Genomic DNA, 15,838 nt, shown 5'->3' with positions numbered 1-15,838 from the left:
AAATTGCGTCATAAATGCTCCGTCCAAAGGCAGTATTTTGCTTCAAATGAAGAATTTAAAAAAAGATACCTTAACTAGCCCTGCCTTTGTTTTATTACCTGAATTTGATAAGCACTTCAACACTTCGACAAACCTTTTCACAAAACCACTGCCTGACGAAGCACTGTCAAACATTATTTTGGAAATATGTTTGTTGAAGTGTTTGAGAAAACTCCTTATCAAATTCAGGTAATAAAACAAAGACAGGGCTCTTTAAGTGACATAGACCGGCCTTTGTTTCATTTAAAATGGTGAAGAAAAATAAAAGTTAACTTTTTAATCTTTGTTTAAAGTTTTCATTTGAAGCAAAATATTGCCTTCCGACACAGCATTTATGTCGTAAATTATTATGTTGTATACACAAGTTTATATGTTCAAATGTATTTAAATTCTATTTCTTCAAAACAAAAGGTTATAAATGAGGTACGTTCCATGTTGGGGAAACAGTTAATGTAATAACAAGTACAAGTAGGTTCACAATAGGATTGTGCGTATCTAACAATTATAGATCCAACTGTTAGTGTTTGAGAAAAATTAAATTCTTTTGTTGAAATCGAAACAATGTTTACACAGGCTTACTTGGTCTCAGAATTTCTCAATAGGCATTATTTGGATGTCATTTGGATGGCTGATTGTTCAGAACTTTGTTAAAGTTAACAACTTTGTTAATTTCATTGTTGTTAACTTTCAAATCGTTCCTGCTTCGGAAGTTTAATGGATACACTTATGATCCACAGTAATTCTGACAAGATTTGAGACAACTACTTCAGCTTTTCTTGATTTATTTAAATCTATGAGCATATCATTAACTATTTCATGTTTCAATGACAATGTTAGTAATGATTTGTTCATCACGTTTTTAACTTTAACAAAGTTCGGAACAAATGGCCCATTGTGTGTTTTTCTGTATTCATGCAAACAAACTAATTCGAAACTGAAATATTTTGACCCTTTGAAATATTTAAAAATGTATGTTTTCCGTTGTTCGAAAAATGATTAAAATAGTGCAGTTAAACTGACTGTATATTTCAATATTTTATTTAAAAAACATTTCTAACTAATGGCATGCTTATTTAGCTACGTTAATTATAGAAAGTTACCGGTAACTTGTTAAATTTTGCGTGCTGAAAATCATGCAATATATGATTTCCAAATAAAGCGTATTGAATGATCTGCAATTTTATGAATTTAGTAAATATAATCATTTAACCAAACAGAATGTATAATGACATTATTATTTTGAAGTATTGTAATGATAGTTGATTGAAAATTAATTTTAAAGTTTAGTTCTAACATTTACCCATGAGGCTTAAAAAAATGGGTTTGGTTCAAGTTACCTGATCGATCGTGTTTTGTTGCCGGAGACTGATTTAAAAAAACATAAAAAACATTGACTAAAGAGGGTCCAAACGGTTTTGCAGTATGTAAATTAAATGTTTATCTGACCTGATATAAGAAGAATTAGTATAATTCAAACAAACTGTTGTGTATTTGGAACAAAAATGACTGACCCATATTTTCCAGCTGTAACCAGAAACAAACCTATTACTTTGTTAGGCCTGAGTGTATGTGTTTTGTTTAATCATACCCAATAACGCTTATAATAAATGTACATATATGTTTGGCGTTCACTGTAACTGTGATTATGTTTTGCCCAAGATTAAGGATATAACAGACCTTTGCGGCCATTCTTGTTACCAGGTATAGGAATGTATACATGCATGCATGCTTTTAATCTGACGTCATGTTACGTGTTTAAATATCATTTGTAGATTTCTTACAATGAATCTTGTTATACTGAACTTTTGCTTCACTCTAGTCATATGCAATTACTCTGGCTATGGAATTAAGATAATGATGTTTTTCATACAGGTTTTTTTAATGTTGTTTATTATATCTTTTATTTGCATGAGATCATTTCTACTGGTATAGCATTATGCTCTATAGTATAAACAGCTTATATTTCATCTCTGTTAAGAATTATTCTTTTCCATAAAATGTTGTTTGCTGAAAGTTCTTATTATTTCAGTTTAAATTTTGATATTTGATAAAAATAAAAAAATGAAAAAATATTGCTCATACTGTCTGAATTTTTTCAAAACTGCTTTATTTTTAGTAACTCTTGTTCAGATCATAAATCTGAGCTTGTGTTGTGGTCAATGCTAGTATAGAAAGGATGTTCTTTAAAGGATATGTTTTGTGTAGATTAAAAAGAATCTAAGTGAGATCAAATGTGTTTCACTTTATAAACATATAAAGTCATTGTTAACAACCAATGAATAAGGAAAAACCTCTGTTTTCCTGATTTCCATATAAACTTTGTTTATTTATAAGTATTTATTTCAGGGATTAAATGAAAGTACATTACAATTGTGTCATATTTAAGCCCCCTTCAGGCTCCTTGATGTTTTATAAAAATATATTTAATTTTGTAGATTAAAAATAAGTACTGTGAAATCATTTATATTCGTTGGCATGAAATTTCGTGGTTTGCCGAAAAAATACAATTTCGTGGGTACTTGAATTCGTGGTTTTTCATTTTTGAAAAAAATCTAAACTGCAATAGTCCTAGATCGTCTGCGTTATCTCAACGTGCTGGCCCGTGATTTCCGTGTTTTACGTCACACGGTTTATGACACTTGCTATAGTGGTATTACATGCCAATTGAGTGCATATACCCATGTCCATTATCGATTTAATTGGAAATTAAGGTCATAAAAGAAGATGTACCCTGGTCATAAATACAGATAGGCGAAGCCATTGAGTGCCAATGAGGAATTTTGCAAACTGTGAAAACACCGAGAAGGTCCGTTTATTTGAGAAAACAATCCCAAAAGATAGCTGATGATCAATATTTATATAGTTACATGTTTTTGTTTAATTAGTGTATTGAACGCATTGTTTTGTACATTGTCACGTTGGGTGCTCAAAACCTCCAATATAATCGATTATTTGTTTCATTGAAGAAAGGAATCGAGAACCGACACTCATTACTCACATCTTGTTAGCCTGGAGATTTTTTATGAACAGCACATGTTTAGGCACACGCTTCTGTCATTTGGTTCATAAAACACATTAAAATGATTTGGTTTATTATTCTTTAAAGGCAGTTATAATATATTAACAAAGCGATAATAAGATATACAGTGAGACGTATATTAACCTGTATACTGCGGTCTCAGTGTAACGAAAATCTAGAGTATGTACATAACGTAGCAATTGAAAAAGTGAATAAAGGGTCTATATTTCGTGGGATCTTGAATTCGTGGATCAACCAACCCACGAAAACCACAAACATTAATGCCCCACGAACATTAATGATTTCACAGTATATCTGAAAATTCAGTGAAAGCATTTTGAAACTTAGTTACCGGAAGTGTACAAGAAATAGTGAGAACCAAAATAAAAAAGTTTAATATAATTTTAAAACTTGAGTAAATGGGTTACAACAAAACAGCTACAAAAACGTCTTTATTTGAAATATGTAGTATTTGTTTTCCTTGGTTTATCCAGCAAGCCCAGAAGCATGTAGAGACGACCTTGAAGGAGATGATGGATCAGAAGAACAAACTGGCATACGAGAAGGGGCGTCTGCAGACACAGCTGGAACAGGCTAACGGGGAGCTGGATGCACTACGCTCCACTGACCTCGACACCAACAAGTATAAGACTATAGCTGACACACTCGCCATTAAATATAGCCAGGTATGTGTAAGCCAGGTGAGGCGTCACTCCACTTAAAAAGCCAGGGTTTTGTTAGCTAGGTGAGGTGTTATGCCATTAAATATAGCCCCGTATGTTTTAGCTAGGTGAGGCGTTATGCCACTACATATAGCCAGGTATGTGTTAATTAGGTGAGGCATTAGCCACTAAAATAGCCATGTATTTGTAGGTTAGGTGAGGCAAAATGCCACTTAGTATAGCCAGGTATGTGTTTTCTAGGTCAGGCGTTATGCCACTAAATATAGCGAGGTATGTGTTTTTTAGGTAAGGCATTACACCACTAAGTATAGCGAGGTATGTGCTTTCTAGGTGAGGCATTACGACACTGTCTGAAACACAAGCCACAAAATATACCCAGATTCATGTTAGCAAGGTGAAGTGATGCTGTACATCAACATCAACACTAACAATTAGAAGACACTGGCTGACACACTTACCACTAAATACAGCTAGCTGCATTAATAGTTTAAATCTAGGTGACCACTTTTAAAATTAAAGCACTGTGTCAAAATGTTATGGGTTAAGAATCTTCACCCAAAAAAATAACTTCATCTGTGAATCAAAGATGTCAAGCTTGTTTCAATAACATTCAATCTTGTTTTGACTTAAGTATAAAGCATAATTATATTATTATGTGATTTTTCCCATTACAGTGTGAGACAGAGATAAGTGAGTTGAAGGTCATGATCCAGCGACAGGAAGCCCAGCTGAAGCAAGCCAACATTCAGCTGGATAGTCGCCATAGTGATTTCAGCTCCATCTCTGTTGTCAAGGATGAACTGCTCAAGGAGAACCAGCGTCTGCTCACAAAACTACAGTCCTCTGAGGAGCGGGAAAAACGAAAGGTTTGTAAATTGTTATGTGTCCTCATTTTGAAAATGAAATTGGTTTGTTAATCTTTAGTTTAAACTTTTTTTTACAATTACAGTAAAACTGCGGTTGTTCGAACAAGCGGTCGTTCGAGAACCGGCGTTCCCTCGAGGTCGGAGCTTGGTCCCGAACTTTTTTCCTTCTATTTTCATATAAAATATACCTACGCTGCATCGAAACCGAATTATGTCGAAGAGTCGAGCAATATTCTTGGTCCCAAGTACACAAATCATGCACAAAACCTTATGGCTCCCTCGATATCATAATTTCACACTTAACACTGTTAACGCATGACTGATATTAGTTGATATGGGCATTTTAGAAGAAATTATAAGAAGTGAATGATGAGAAGTTAATTGTGAGAAATGTAAATGAGTAATAAAAATATGAATAAACACTACCATATCGATCCAACATCGGAATCTCTGAAAAGAATTACTTTTTGTCGCTTTGCTTTGCAATATGGCCATTTTGTAAAAAAAAATTGATTTATTGATTTATTGATATTTCTTTACAATTTATATTTAGTATACATATAGTAAACGACATCCTTTGAACATATCCCCAATGCAACACATAATTGGTGTCTTAGTAAACAGACTACTTGAGTACTTCATACTTGAAATACACTGAAATATATTTCATAACAGACTGGAGAATTGAAAATCGGGTCGTTCGAAACATGTCATGGGTTCCCTCGAGGTTTAGGCTCAGTCCCCTGCGACCTCGAGCGATCGCAGTTCTACTGTACAAGTTAAACATGTTATTACATCATCAAATTTAATCACTGTTGTTGGCGGGATGTTTCATCAGAGTGTTGTCCTATGTTGTGAGGGTAACCAGAGTAGTGGTATGAAACGCACTTGTTACAGCTTGGTGACCACAAACCAAACTTTCATGATTAATAAGTTTTCAAAGAAACTTGAGTTGTCCAATGGAAAAGGAAGGGTTGGTTTGAAGGGTGGAACAAGGGCTTCGGAACTAAAAAAAAAGATGGCATCATATTTATTTTGTTCTATCTTGCAGATCAAGTCACTACAGAAGAGCATGGAGGATGGGAAGGCTGTAAACAAGGAGATTGCCTCAACACTGGAGTCAGTGATGGCGTCACACTCTCAGCTGCAGAGCGTTGTCGAGAGCCTACAGGTGGAGCTGGGCAAGAAGGACTCGCACATCACACGACTTAAGAATGAAAAGTGAGGTTTTTGTTCATTTTCTATGGGGAGTACCATCTATGGGGAGTACCATTTTTGTCTCGCAAAACGTAAATGTGGCGAAATCATTTTAAAAAATCCAAAATTCATGTAAAATATTGCATGGTCAATATATTAAGTGAATTCAACATTACTGCTGGCTGTGGGCAAAAAATACCTGGTTCATAGTTTGTCTTGTTCACAGTTCAGAGTATAACCTGAATATACTAGTACAGTAAACTTCATTTCTCGAGTAGGCAATTTCTTTAGAATTGCGGGTTGGCCGAAGTCCAGGCCAAGTCCCGACCTTTATTCCTTCTATTTGCATATAAAATATTGTGACGATAGATCAAAACCCAAACGAAGCAAGCACTCAAACACCATTGTCTGTCTGTTCTGAATATAAATTGCATTTTTGATGATGGCTTAGTTAAAAAACATTGAAAGCTACAGAGACATGATCAGTAGCCTGTCACCTGTTGTTGTCTGTGTTAGATATTTAAACCTGCATACATTGTCCTACCCTTTTACAGCTTTACTCTTAAATATATGTTTGTTATAAAATTGTGTGCCAGGCGTGCATAGCGGTTGGAGTGAAAGTAAGAAATGAAAAAAATTGAAGAGAGAATTGAGGCCTTGCATAAGGAGGGAATACTCAAAAGAGACATTCTACACAGGAAGACTTAAACTGACATTTTGTTGGGTTGGGAGGTAGATGACAGTTTAATAACTCTACTGTTTTGTTTGTCAGGAGTCGAGATCAGTCAGAGTGGAAAGGAGAAATGAAGCGGTTTGAGGAGAGAATGGAGGCCCTGAGAGAGGAGTTGAGACGGGAGAGGGACGCTTCACACAGGAAAACTAGCAAGGACATCGGAGAGGTAATGTCTGCAGTAGAGAATCATTTATAAGATTGCTGGAAACAAATGCTAATGGCATGGGATTTGAACATTTTGTTTTCATCAATATCCCTTCTCTGAGGCAAGAAATTTAAAGTTCCTGGAGTCAGGCATAAAAAAGTTGATGTGTAACCTCTTGCTATGTCTACATGTATATGTTTGATGGAGGTCACATGCACAAGTGTGGCTTCTTGTCTACTCTCTGTAGAAAGACACCAACAAGTATATCATTGCCCTTTTTGTCCCATCCCCCTCTCTGTTATTCTATCACTTATTTACCCTCAATTTAAGGTCTAAACTCCAAACAGTTTGGAATTTATACCTACTGTTTATAGTCCTGTATGTGCCCACTGGGCCATGTGTGGGACAAAACATATAAGGTTAGTAATGCATATAAATGAAATCATACCTCAGGTAAAGAAGCAGAACGAGAACCTGTCTGTACGGAACATGGAGTTGATGAAAGGCAACCAGGAGTTACGGCAGAAGACCCGCGACCTTGAGGCCACCGTACAAGACCTCAAGGACAAGGTTGGGGAGCAGAAACGCAAGATAGACTACCACCGCAGGGGACGCGGAGAGGTGGAGGAGAATGTCAAGAAAATGAAGGTGGAGTTTTCATTTATTGGCTTCAATTTTTATTATCATAAAAATGGTTTGTTATCAATATATAACTTAATGGGTAGAAAATTCCTCTTTAGAAAATTGTGAGAAAGAAAAATTATAGCAATGTTAAAATGAAAGAAATATATGTATATCGGTACTCTTAACATGGTAAAGAAACAAAATTAGAACAATGTTGGAAGAAACAAAAGTATGAACTGCAAAATAAGAATGAACAAATCTTAGTTATAAACTCTGTAGGATGTTGAATGAAACCCTAATTTGTATGTTTCTATTGGGCATATGTACCAAGTATTTGCAATTTAGATATGTTTTTATTTGTATTAATAATGAATAATGTGATTTCTTAATGATGTTAGTACTAAATGACAGTGTATGTGAAGCTATAGGTATGTTACAGGAGATGAAAGAAGACATAGAGGAGCTGGAGTCTCTCAGGGATACATACATTGCCAAGAACCAGGAACAGGTAGTTGATTGGGGAATTAGTTTTTGCAGATACATATGGGGATATTATGACTAAACGCTTCTGATGTCTTGTATCACATCAAGTTCGGTGTGTAAACACTTACCCTTTAAGACAGCATAGCAGTCTATACAGGTGCATGTTTATACATCAAATAAGCATGAAACAGGTCATCAGAAAAGTGTCCTGAGTGTCATAATATTCCTTTCAATATCAGTCTCCTTTGATTATTTCCATGTTTAAATGCACCGCTTTTAGTTTAAGCCAACAAAACTGCACTTAGATTTTACACGACATTTCCCGGAGTTTCCATGTCAGAAATGATATCATCAATCAATCACATTATTGAATAAGTGCATCTTCTTGAATATAAACACAAATCAGCAATCAATGTTCATGGCCTAGATCAATACACTAAAGAAAGAGCTATGCCAGCTAGTCCAGGTGCAGACGGCATTCATTCATTCATTACAAATATGAATTACTGTTTATCATTTCCCATTTTATTTCTAGGCGGAGATGATATCTACATTCATGGCCCAGATCAACACACTGCAGACTGAGTTACGTCAACTTGCCCACGCCCACACACAGACGGCTGACCTTGTTGTGCAGAAGGAACGCTCTATCGAGAAGGAACGCAAACTCAAGGAAGACATACGGCGCAGATACAAGGTAAACATCATGTTCCTAACAAATTTGAACGGCACTGTATCACTGATAAGATGTGATTGATAAATACTTTAAGCTAGTCTTTTTTTTAAGAAAAAGATTGAGATATTGTCATAACCTTTTTGTTGTCATTGGCAGCCTTTTGTCATACTGTAAAAACATATACCTTGGCATTTTCTTAAATAATGAGAGAAGAAAGTTTTGTTTGACTTTAATTTATTAACTAAGGTAAAGGTTGCATGAAGTGCACATAGTATCATAAACTGAAGGTCATTTTTGTTGCATAACAACATTAGATTGAATTATATGTGAAATTAAGATATAAGATTTAGTCTTATTAAATGTTTATGTCTGATTATGCTATGATTGGCAGAATGTCATACATTTTGTAGTTTTGTTTCGGAGAAGGGGGGGAGAGGGGGTGGGGGTAGCAATGGAGTTCTCATCCATAAGGGTTTCATGATTTAACACACTTAATGACTTTGCAAGTTTGTATGTCAGTATTCATTTCGCAGAAGTGCATGAAAGTAGGGACCAATTATTACTTATGTCTAATATGAGAATAATAACTTGATGAATATGTGTTCAGCAATCATGGTAGATTACTGCACCACTTAATTACCAATGGCCTACTATCTGTTACTAGGCAACAAGAAAACGTGAGGACGAACTGGACACTATGAAGTCTGGAGCAGAGAAACGACTCAACGAGGTGCGAGAGGAGTCTATGGAGGTTAGTCAGCATTGAAATAATTCAAGTGATGACCTTTGGTTATTGTGATCCACTTTTTTAGGTTGTCTGTTTTTGGAATGAAAGTCGAAGTATTGAGATAGCTCTAGGCAAAATTTACATTGGTTAACTTACCAATATAAGATAATTTACATATTATCTTTTCAGATATTCCATTAGACTTTTGTTACTAGGGACAGTATGCACATGTGTAGCTAGGCCAACATCACAAGTATCAATCATTAAGTTATGCCCCTTATTGACTGCAAAAATCAACAGTGCTCCTGTTTAATTTATTATATGCCTTTATGATGGACAGGGACAGATTTTAACAGAAGTTAAATAGGAATGGGTTATCTGATGACCATTAAGTAAAACAAAGTAAACATCTTGAGATTCTGCATTGGGCCAAATTAAAATAAAATAAGTTTTCAGAATCTGTATTTTTGTGACAGAAAGCTAAAACAATGTGATTTGGTAGCGTTAGGGTACATATTCATATTGGGAGCTAAATATGATGATGCACAAAAGACTTGAACTGTATTACCTGTTCCAATTTTTGCAATACTTATGTTTTGACATTGAACATCCGTTTAATGCACAAAGTTTCTTTAAATGTTTCAGATTTCAAACCACCTGAAAAGTGCTCATGAATGGTTTAAAGACAAGTTTGACAACCTTCAGACTGAGCTCCTGTCTTCAAGGTAAGCCTCTGGGATAGAAATGTAGGTTGTATCTAGGAAGAAAAACATTTCAGTAAAATGCAAATCATTACTCTCCCACAGAGTAAAATGAATATTAAATAGTTGATTCACTAATATGTTGCAGGCATGCATTCTAAGACGTGACTTGCAGGCGTGCATCTTGTAAAATGACTCGCAGGCATGCATCATGTGACCTGACTTGCAGGCATGCATTATTAGACATGTCTTGCAGGCTGCATCATGTGACATGACTTGCAGGCATGCATCTTGTGACATGACTTGCAGACATGCATTATTAGACATGACTTGCAGGAATGCATCATGTGACACGACTCACAGGCATGCATCATGTGACATGACTTGCAGGCAAGCATTATGTGACAGGACATGCAGGCATGCATTGTGTGACAGGACTTGCAGGCATGCATCTTGTGACATGACTTGCAGACATGCATTATTAGACATGGCTTGCAGGCGTGCATCATTTGGTGTGACTTGCAGACTTGCATTATATGATATGACTTGCAGGCATGCATCTTGTGACATGACTTGCAGACATGCATTATTAGACATGAATTGCAGGCATGCATCATGTGACATGACTTGCAGGCATGCATTATATGACAGGACATGCAGGCATGCATTGTGTGACAGGACTTGCAGACATGCATTATGTGACATGACGTGCAGGCATCCATTATATGACGGGACTTGCAGGCATGCATTATTAGACATGACTTGCAGGCATGCATTATTAGACAGGACTTGCAGACATGCATTATGTGACATGACGTGCAGGCATGCATTATGTGACAGGACATGCAGGTATGCATTATTAGACATGACTTGCAGGCATGCATCATGTGACATGATTCGCAGGCATGCATTTTGTGACAGGACTTGCAGGCATGCATTATTAGACATGACTTGCAGACATGCATCATGTGACATGACTCGCAGGCATGCATTATGTGACAGGACTTGCAGGCATGCATTATTAGACATGACTTGCAGGCATGCATCATGTGGCATGACTTGCAGACATGCATTATGTGACAGGACATGCAGGCATGCATTATGTTACAGGACATGCAGGCATGCATTATTAGACATGACTTGCATGCATGCATCATGTAACATGACTTTCAGGCATGCAATATGTAAAATGTTTTGAAGGCATGAATTGTTATTTAACTCTAGCAATTGTTTTGAAGGCGTATACAGGAGAGACTGGAGAGTGACAACACAGAACAGAGACAAAAGTTAGACGGTGAGAGAAGGAAAGCCCAGGCGGCTGCTGATAAGGCCAGACAGATGATACAGGTACTTAATACTACTTAAATGTGTTGCAATAATGAAGAAAATGTGTACACATGTTTACAATATTCTGGTTTAACAAAAGCTGTTAGTTAGAACATTAGCATTCAATGACTTGGATTTGTTTGGATTCAGGCAAGCCGGCAGACTATATCAAGACTAAGCGACTGTGCTGATCTTGCTGATGTCGAGACAAAACACCAGCTGAATGACCTGTACAGCCAACTGCAGGCAGAAAAAGACCATGGCAAATATGTGGAGCAAAAACACCACCAGTACCGGGACGCCTCCGCACGCCAGTTCCAACAGCTTCTCAATGACACAGATGACTCGTATAGCTGATTAAGACTCTGATTTAGACAATGATATTATGTACTTGTATAAGATAAAGATAAGGTATACAGAATTGTGAATATTAAGCAAAATTGCTTATTTTTGGTCTCTGCAATGCTATGTAAAGGGATATATTAATACACAGTTTTAACAGTTACTTACAGACATAGATGGCTCACACATAAGGCTCTCTTTTAAACAACAACAATGATTTAAAATATAATGACATGTTTTTATGCAATAATACTAAATGCTTAAATATATACATAGTTTCAACAGTTTCATAATAAAATGAAGATAACTGATATATTTATAATGGCTCTCTTGTAGACATGTCTGTTTGCAATACTTTCATAACCATTTAATACACATCATATCTTATTTTTGTATTTCCTTTTTCCTACTGCCATGAGTTATGCCTATACTGTAGCAGTTTGTACATAAATGATTTAAACATTGATTAACCCAGGGACTCATTAACAGATTTCATATCGGCAATTATGTTTTTAAACTCTGTTGAAAGCAAGGTGTTCTCGTGACGTCCATGAAAAAACAGTGTCTGGCAGTTACTCATTTCAACATAAAATTGTAAATCTAAGCTGAAAATTAGTCAATTTGTTTAAGCTTTACAAACGCTTTTTCAGCAAAACACCATTTTTTGTCATATCTTTGAATTATTATTTACAAAAGAGCTCTTATTTGAATTGTTAATATTTTATCACTGAAACGAGCATTTTGTTAATATTTCTCTTAAATTAGTTAAATCAATTAAGTTAGTTAAGTATGACCTTATAAATCTTGAACATGTCCCTTTAATCAACATATATTATATGCTTTCTGGTGGTTTATAGAGATTTATCAGTGAAATGAAAATGATATTTCACTGTTTCAAACAGTGAAAATATTGATTGATATTTTTCACTATTTTAAAATTTTAGCCCATTATTATGGGCACATCAAACATCAGCGGGCATAGGGACACAATTTCAGCGACACAATTTCAGCGACATCATTTCCGAAATAACAATCTTTTGCTTACAATTGCGCGTGCTTTTCTATATAAACAACTATAAAATGTCATGTTATATCACTTGTAGCAAGTAATAAAAAGATACTATGCCTCTCGTGACATAGTTTTTGGTGCTCACTCAGTGAAATATGTTGCGATCTTTCACTCGAACAAACAATTATCCTCTATATATTTGTATAAACTATTGCATTTTTGTTAAACAAACATTGGGCCGATTGTCCAGAACTTTTAATTAAAGTTAACAATGTGATTAACAAACTATTGCATTTTTGTTAAACAAACATTGGGCCGATTGTCCAGAACTTTTAATTAAAGTTAACAATGTGATTAACGACATCGTTGTTAACTTTTAAACTTTTAATATTTGATTATGGGCACATAGATTTCAGACAAGTACAGCTGAAACAGTCGTCACAAATCTAGTTATAAACACCGCAGATCATTAGTGTACCCATTAACTATCACAGTAGTATGATTTGAAAGTTAACATTGATAATGTTAGCAACATTGTTAACTTTAACAAAGTTCTGAACAATCGGCCCATTGTGGCTCATACATACATAAATGTATATTATATTATAATCTGCTGAAAAGCTCAATACTGTGTATATCTGTGATAATTATTGCTCCCTTGTGATGAATCTTTGTGCTTTTTTGTCATGCATTTTCATGTATTCCTTCATATACAAGAATGGAATCCTGTATAGTGTTTGCAACATAGTCAGTTTATTATTTGCATTTAGTTTGTTATACTGTATAAGTGTATTCATGACATTGTAACTTAATATTTAAATACATACACATTGAGGGGTGAATGCGAAAAGGTTCTAAGTGACATTAAATAAAGAAGAAGATAAAACCTTTTCACTTTCACCCCTGTAGGTAGAATAAACCATATATATGGAACTGGACCACTATTTATAAAACATCTACAAACAAAAGTTGATTTCGGATCTTCCTAAAATGTTCATAGAGAAAAATATGAAAGTTTTACCCATTCAAGTATGGGTTTTCAATAAAATTAATGAAAACAAAGTATATCTGAAAATACTATCTTTTTTTTTAATATGACCATTGAGATACTTAAATTAGGAAAGTGGCTTAAATTAGGAAAGTGGCTTAAATTAGGAAAGTGGCTTAAGTTAGGAAAGTGGCTTAAATTAGGAAAGTGGCTTAAATTAGGAAAGTGGCTTAAGTTAGGAAAGTGGCTTAAGTTAGGAAAGTGGCTTAAATTAGGAAAGTGGCTTAAATTAGGAAAGTGGCTTAAGTTAGGAAAGTGGCTTAAGTTAGGAAAGTGGCTTAAATTAGGAAAGTGGCTTAAATTAGGAAAGTGGCTTAAGTTAGGAAAGTGGCTTAAGTTAGGAAAGTGACTTAAATTAGGAAAGTGACTTAAGTTAGGAAATGACTTTAATAAGATGTTTTATGGGTACTGGCCCTTAGTTTTAATGTATTATATATACTGCAGGTAGCATTTAGGTCATTATTTATGTAATTATGTTTTATCATAACTTTCATTTACCTTGAAAACAATTGTTAATATTTTGTTGCATTGTTTACAGTTCTCAGATAATAATCTGGTAGTTTATACCTGATGTGATATATCAAAATGTTCTTGAATACCCAAGTATTATTTTCCATTTGAGCATGTAAAGCCACCACATCATTTCACAACACAATTTCAAGACAAAATGTAGATGTAAGTGTACATGTAAATGAACTTACTGTTCCTGTCTGTGTCAATTGTGAGCTTTCATATTCAGTTCGAAACAGAATACTTGTGTGAATGAGAAATTGCGAGTGTGCTATTTAATTACATGCATTTTTAACCAACATTGTCTTAACACTGACTTTTGTTCATGTAATAGGAAAGATCTGAGATATAATAAAAGTCAAAATACACATGTATTTTTCCATGTTTGCTCAATTCTTATATTGTGCCCAAATATTTACTTGATTGACAGGAGTGTTACATGTTATCTACTGTGAATCATGCTCAAGTCCATTTCATAGGTAGGAACCAGAACTGGTGTCCATTTTGATGCATCAAAGGGAACATTCCCCTGTGGGTTGAACACCCAGCCTTCTCACGTATACCACTAGACCACTCTCACACAAATGGATTTGAACACCGACCTATCGGGTGAGATACAGACATGTATATCATCATTTAAATTATTGAAATTTTAAACATAGGTAGGTAGTTTTAAAACATTTTCGGGATCACATTTTTATCCGGCAATTTGGATGATCACGGCCATTAAAATATTACTTAAACATTTAAATGTAAATTTTGTCCTGTCACTTATTCAAATTACAAAAACTCATTAAAGGAATTTATTGAAACTAGGCACATATATAGATATCGATGTGAAGTTGTGCACCTTGCATGAATTGTAACTCTTGGGCACTTGCAAAGTTATCTCCCCTTGTTCATTTCTTACGATTAAAAACTCTGTGGCACATTATTGCAGAGCTATCTCCCCTTGTAAAGTTTTCATTATGCATTTGGCCAGACACTTGCTCAAAACATTCTTGAAGAAATTTATTGAAATTATCTCCCCCTTATTCATTTTTTCATAATGCAAACTTTCAAGACACTTAATCAAAAACTACTTGAAGACATTTATTGAAACTTGGTACAAAGGTAGTTTTTAAACATTTTCGGGATGACATTTTCAGGCATTGTGGATGAACGCGGCAATTTTCAAATGACACTTAAACATTTCTATGATAGTGTACGGCCTTTTTGAATGGACACATTCATATTTGTTGTATATATCGTCAGCTAAGCTCTCGTTTAAGAAGAGACATCAGTTTTCGAAGGCGGCTCTTTAAAACATCATATCTTGTTCATGTATCAAGTTGGTGCTGAATGTACAGTCGATTTCTTTATACTTTACACTAACGTTAACGGTAAGCATTATCGCTTGGCTCGAACTTTCCAAGGCTAGAGGTATTTTCGTTGAGAAAACGGGTTTCGTCAGTAAATGAATCCGAGTCAGGCAATCCTGAGTTCAGTTAATGCTAACAGTCTAGTAACTGTTTTGTTTTGTATCTCTGTTGTATATACTACAGACCGCTAAAACCTTACCTTGAGGTTGCTATGGATGCCATTATATTTTTTCATATGAATTCACACACCAAACTGATCTTGAATACGTTTTTCACCCACCTCGGACCTGGATATTTAGTCCATTTTCAACCATGAAATATAAAGGTATATTTACGCACAAGGTAAAAG

The 15,838-nt window shown here is 35.0% G+C and overlaps 1 protein-coding gene across 4 annotated transcripts in view; it reads left to right on the top strand.

The window, feature by feature from the left end:
• Positions 1–14,487, top strand: part of LOC128209558 (coiled-coil domain-containing protein 150-like) — a 32,719-nt gene extending 18,232 nt beyond the window's left edge. For 3 of the 4 annotated variants that reach the window (XM_052913635.1, XM_052913633.1, XM_052913636.1), the window contains 12 exons: positions 1,699–1,740; positions 3,553–3,744; positions 4,416–4,607; positions 5,659–5,828; positions 6,577–6,703; positions 7,136–7,330; positions 7,746–7,814; positions 8,325–8,486; positions 9,130–9,216; positions 9,838–9,917; positions 11,132–11,240; positions 11,370–14,487. In XM_052913635.1, coding sequence (XP_052769595.1) covers positions 1,699–1,740; positions 3,553–3,744; positions 4,416–4,607; positions 5,659–5,828; positions 6,577–6,703; positions 7,136–7,330; positions 7,746–7,814; positions 8,325–8,486; positions 9,130–9,216; positions 9,838–9,917; positions 11,132–11,240; positions 11,370–11,576 — 1,632 coding nt within the window. In that variant the 3' untranslated portion in view covers positions 11,577–14,487. The remainder of the gene's footprint in view (positions 1–1,698; positions 1,741–3,552; positions 3,745–4,415; positions 4,608–5,658; positions 5,829–6,576; positions 6,704–7,135; positions 7,331–7,745; positions 7,815–8,324; positions 8,487–9,129; positions 9,217–9,837; positions 9,918–11,131; positions 11,241–11,369) is intronic. The other variant, XM_052913634.1, reaches the window with a different exon arrangement.
• The last annotated feature ends 1,351 nt before the right edge of the window (positions 14,488–15,838 follow it).

The sequence above is a fragment of the Mya arenaria genome, chromosome 11, assembly GCF_026914265.1.
Source record: "Mya arenaria isolate MELC-2E11 chromosome 11, ASM2691426v1".
Classification (NCBI taxonomy): domain Eukaryota; kingdom Metazoa; phylum Mollusca; class Bivalvia; order Myida; family Myidae; genus Mya; species Mya arenaria.
Note: the sequence above shows the minus strand (reverse complement) of the source record. Positions and strands in the feature narration are given on the sequence as shown.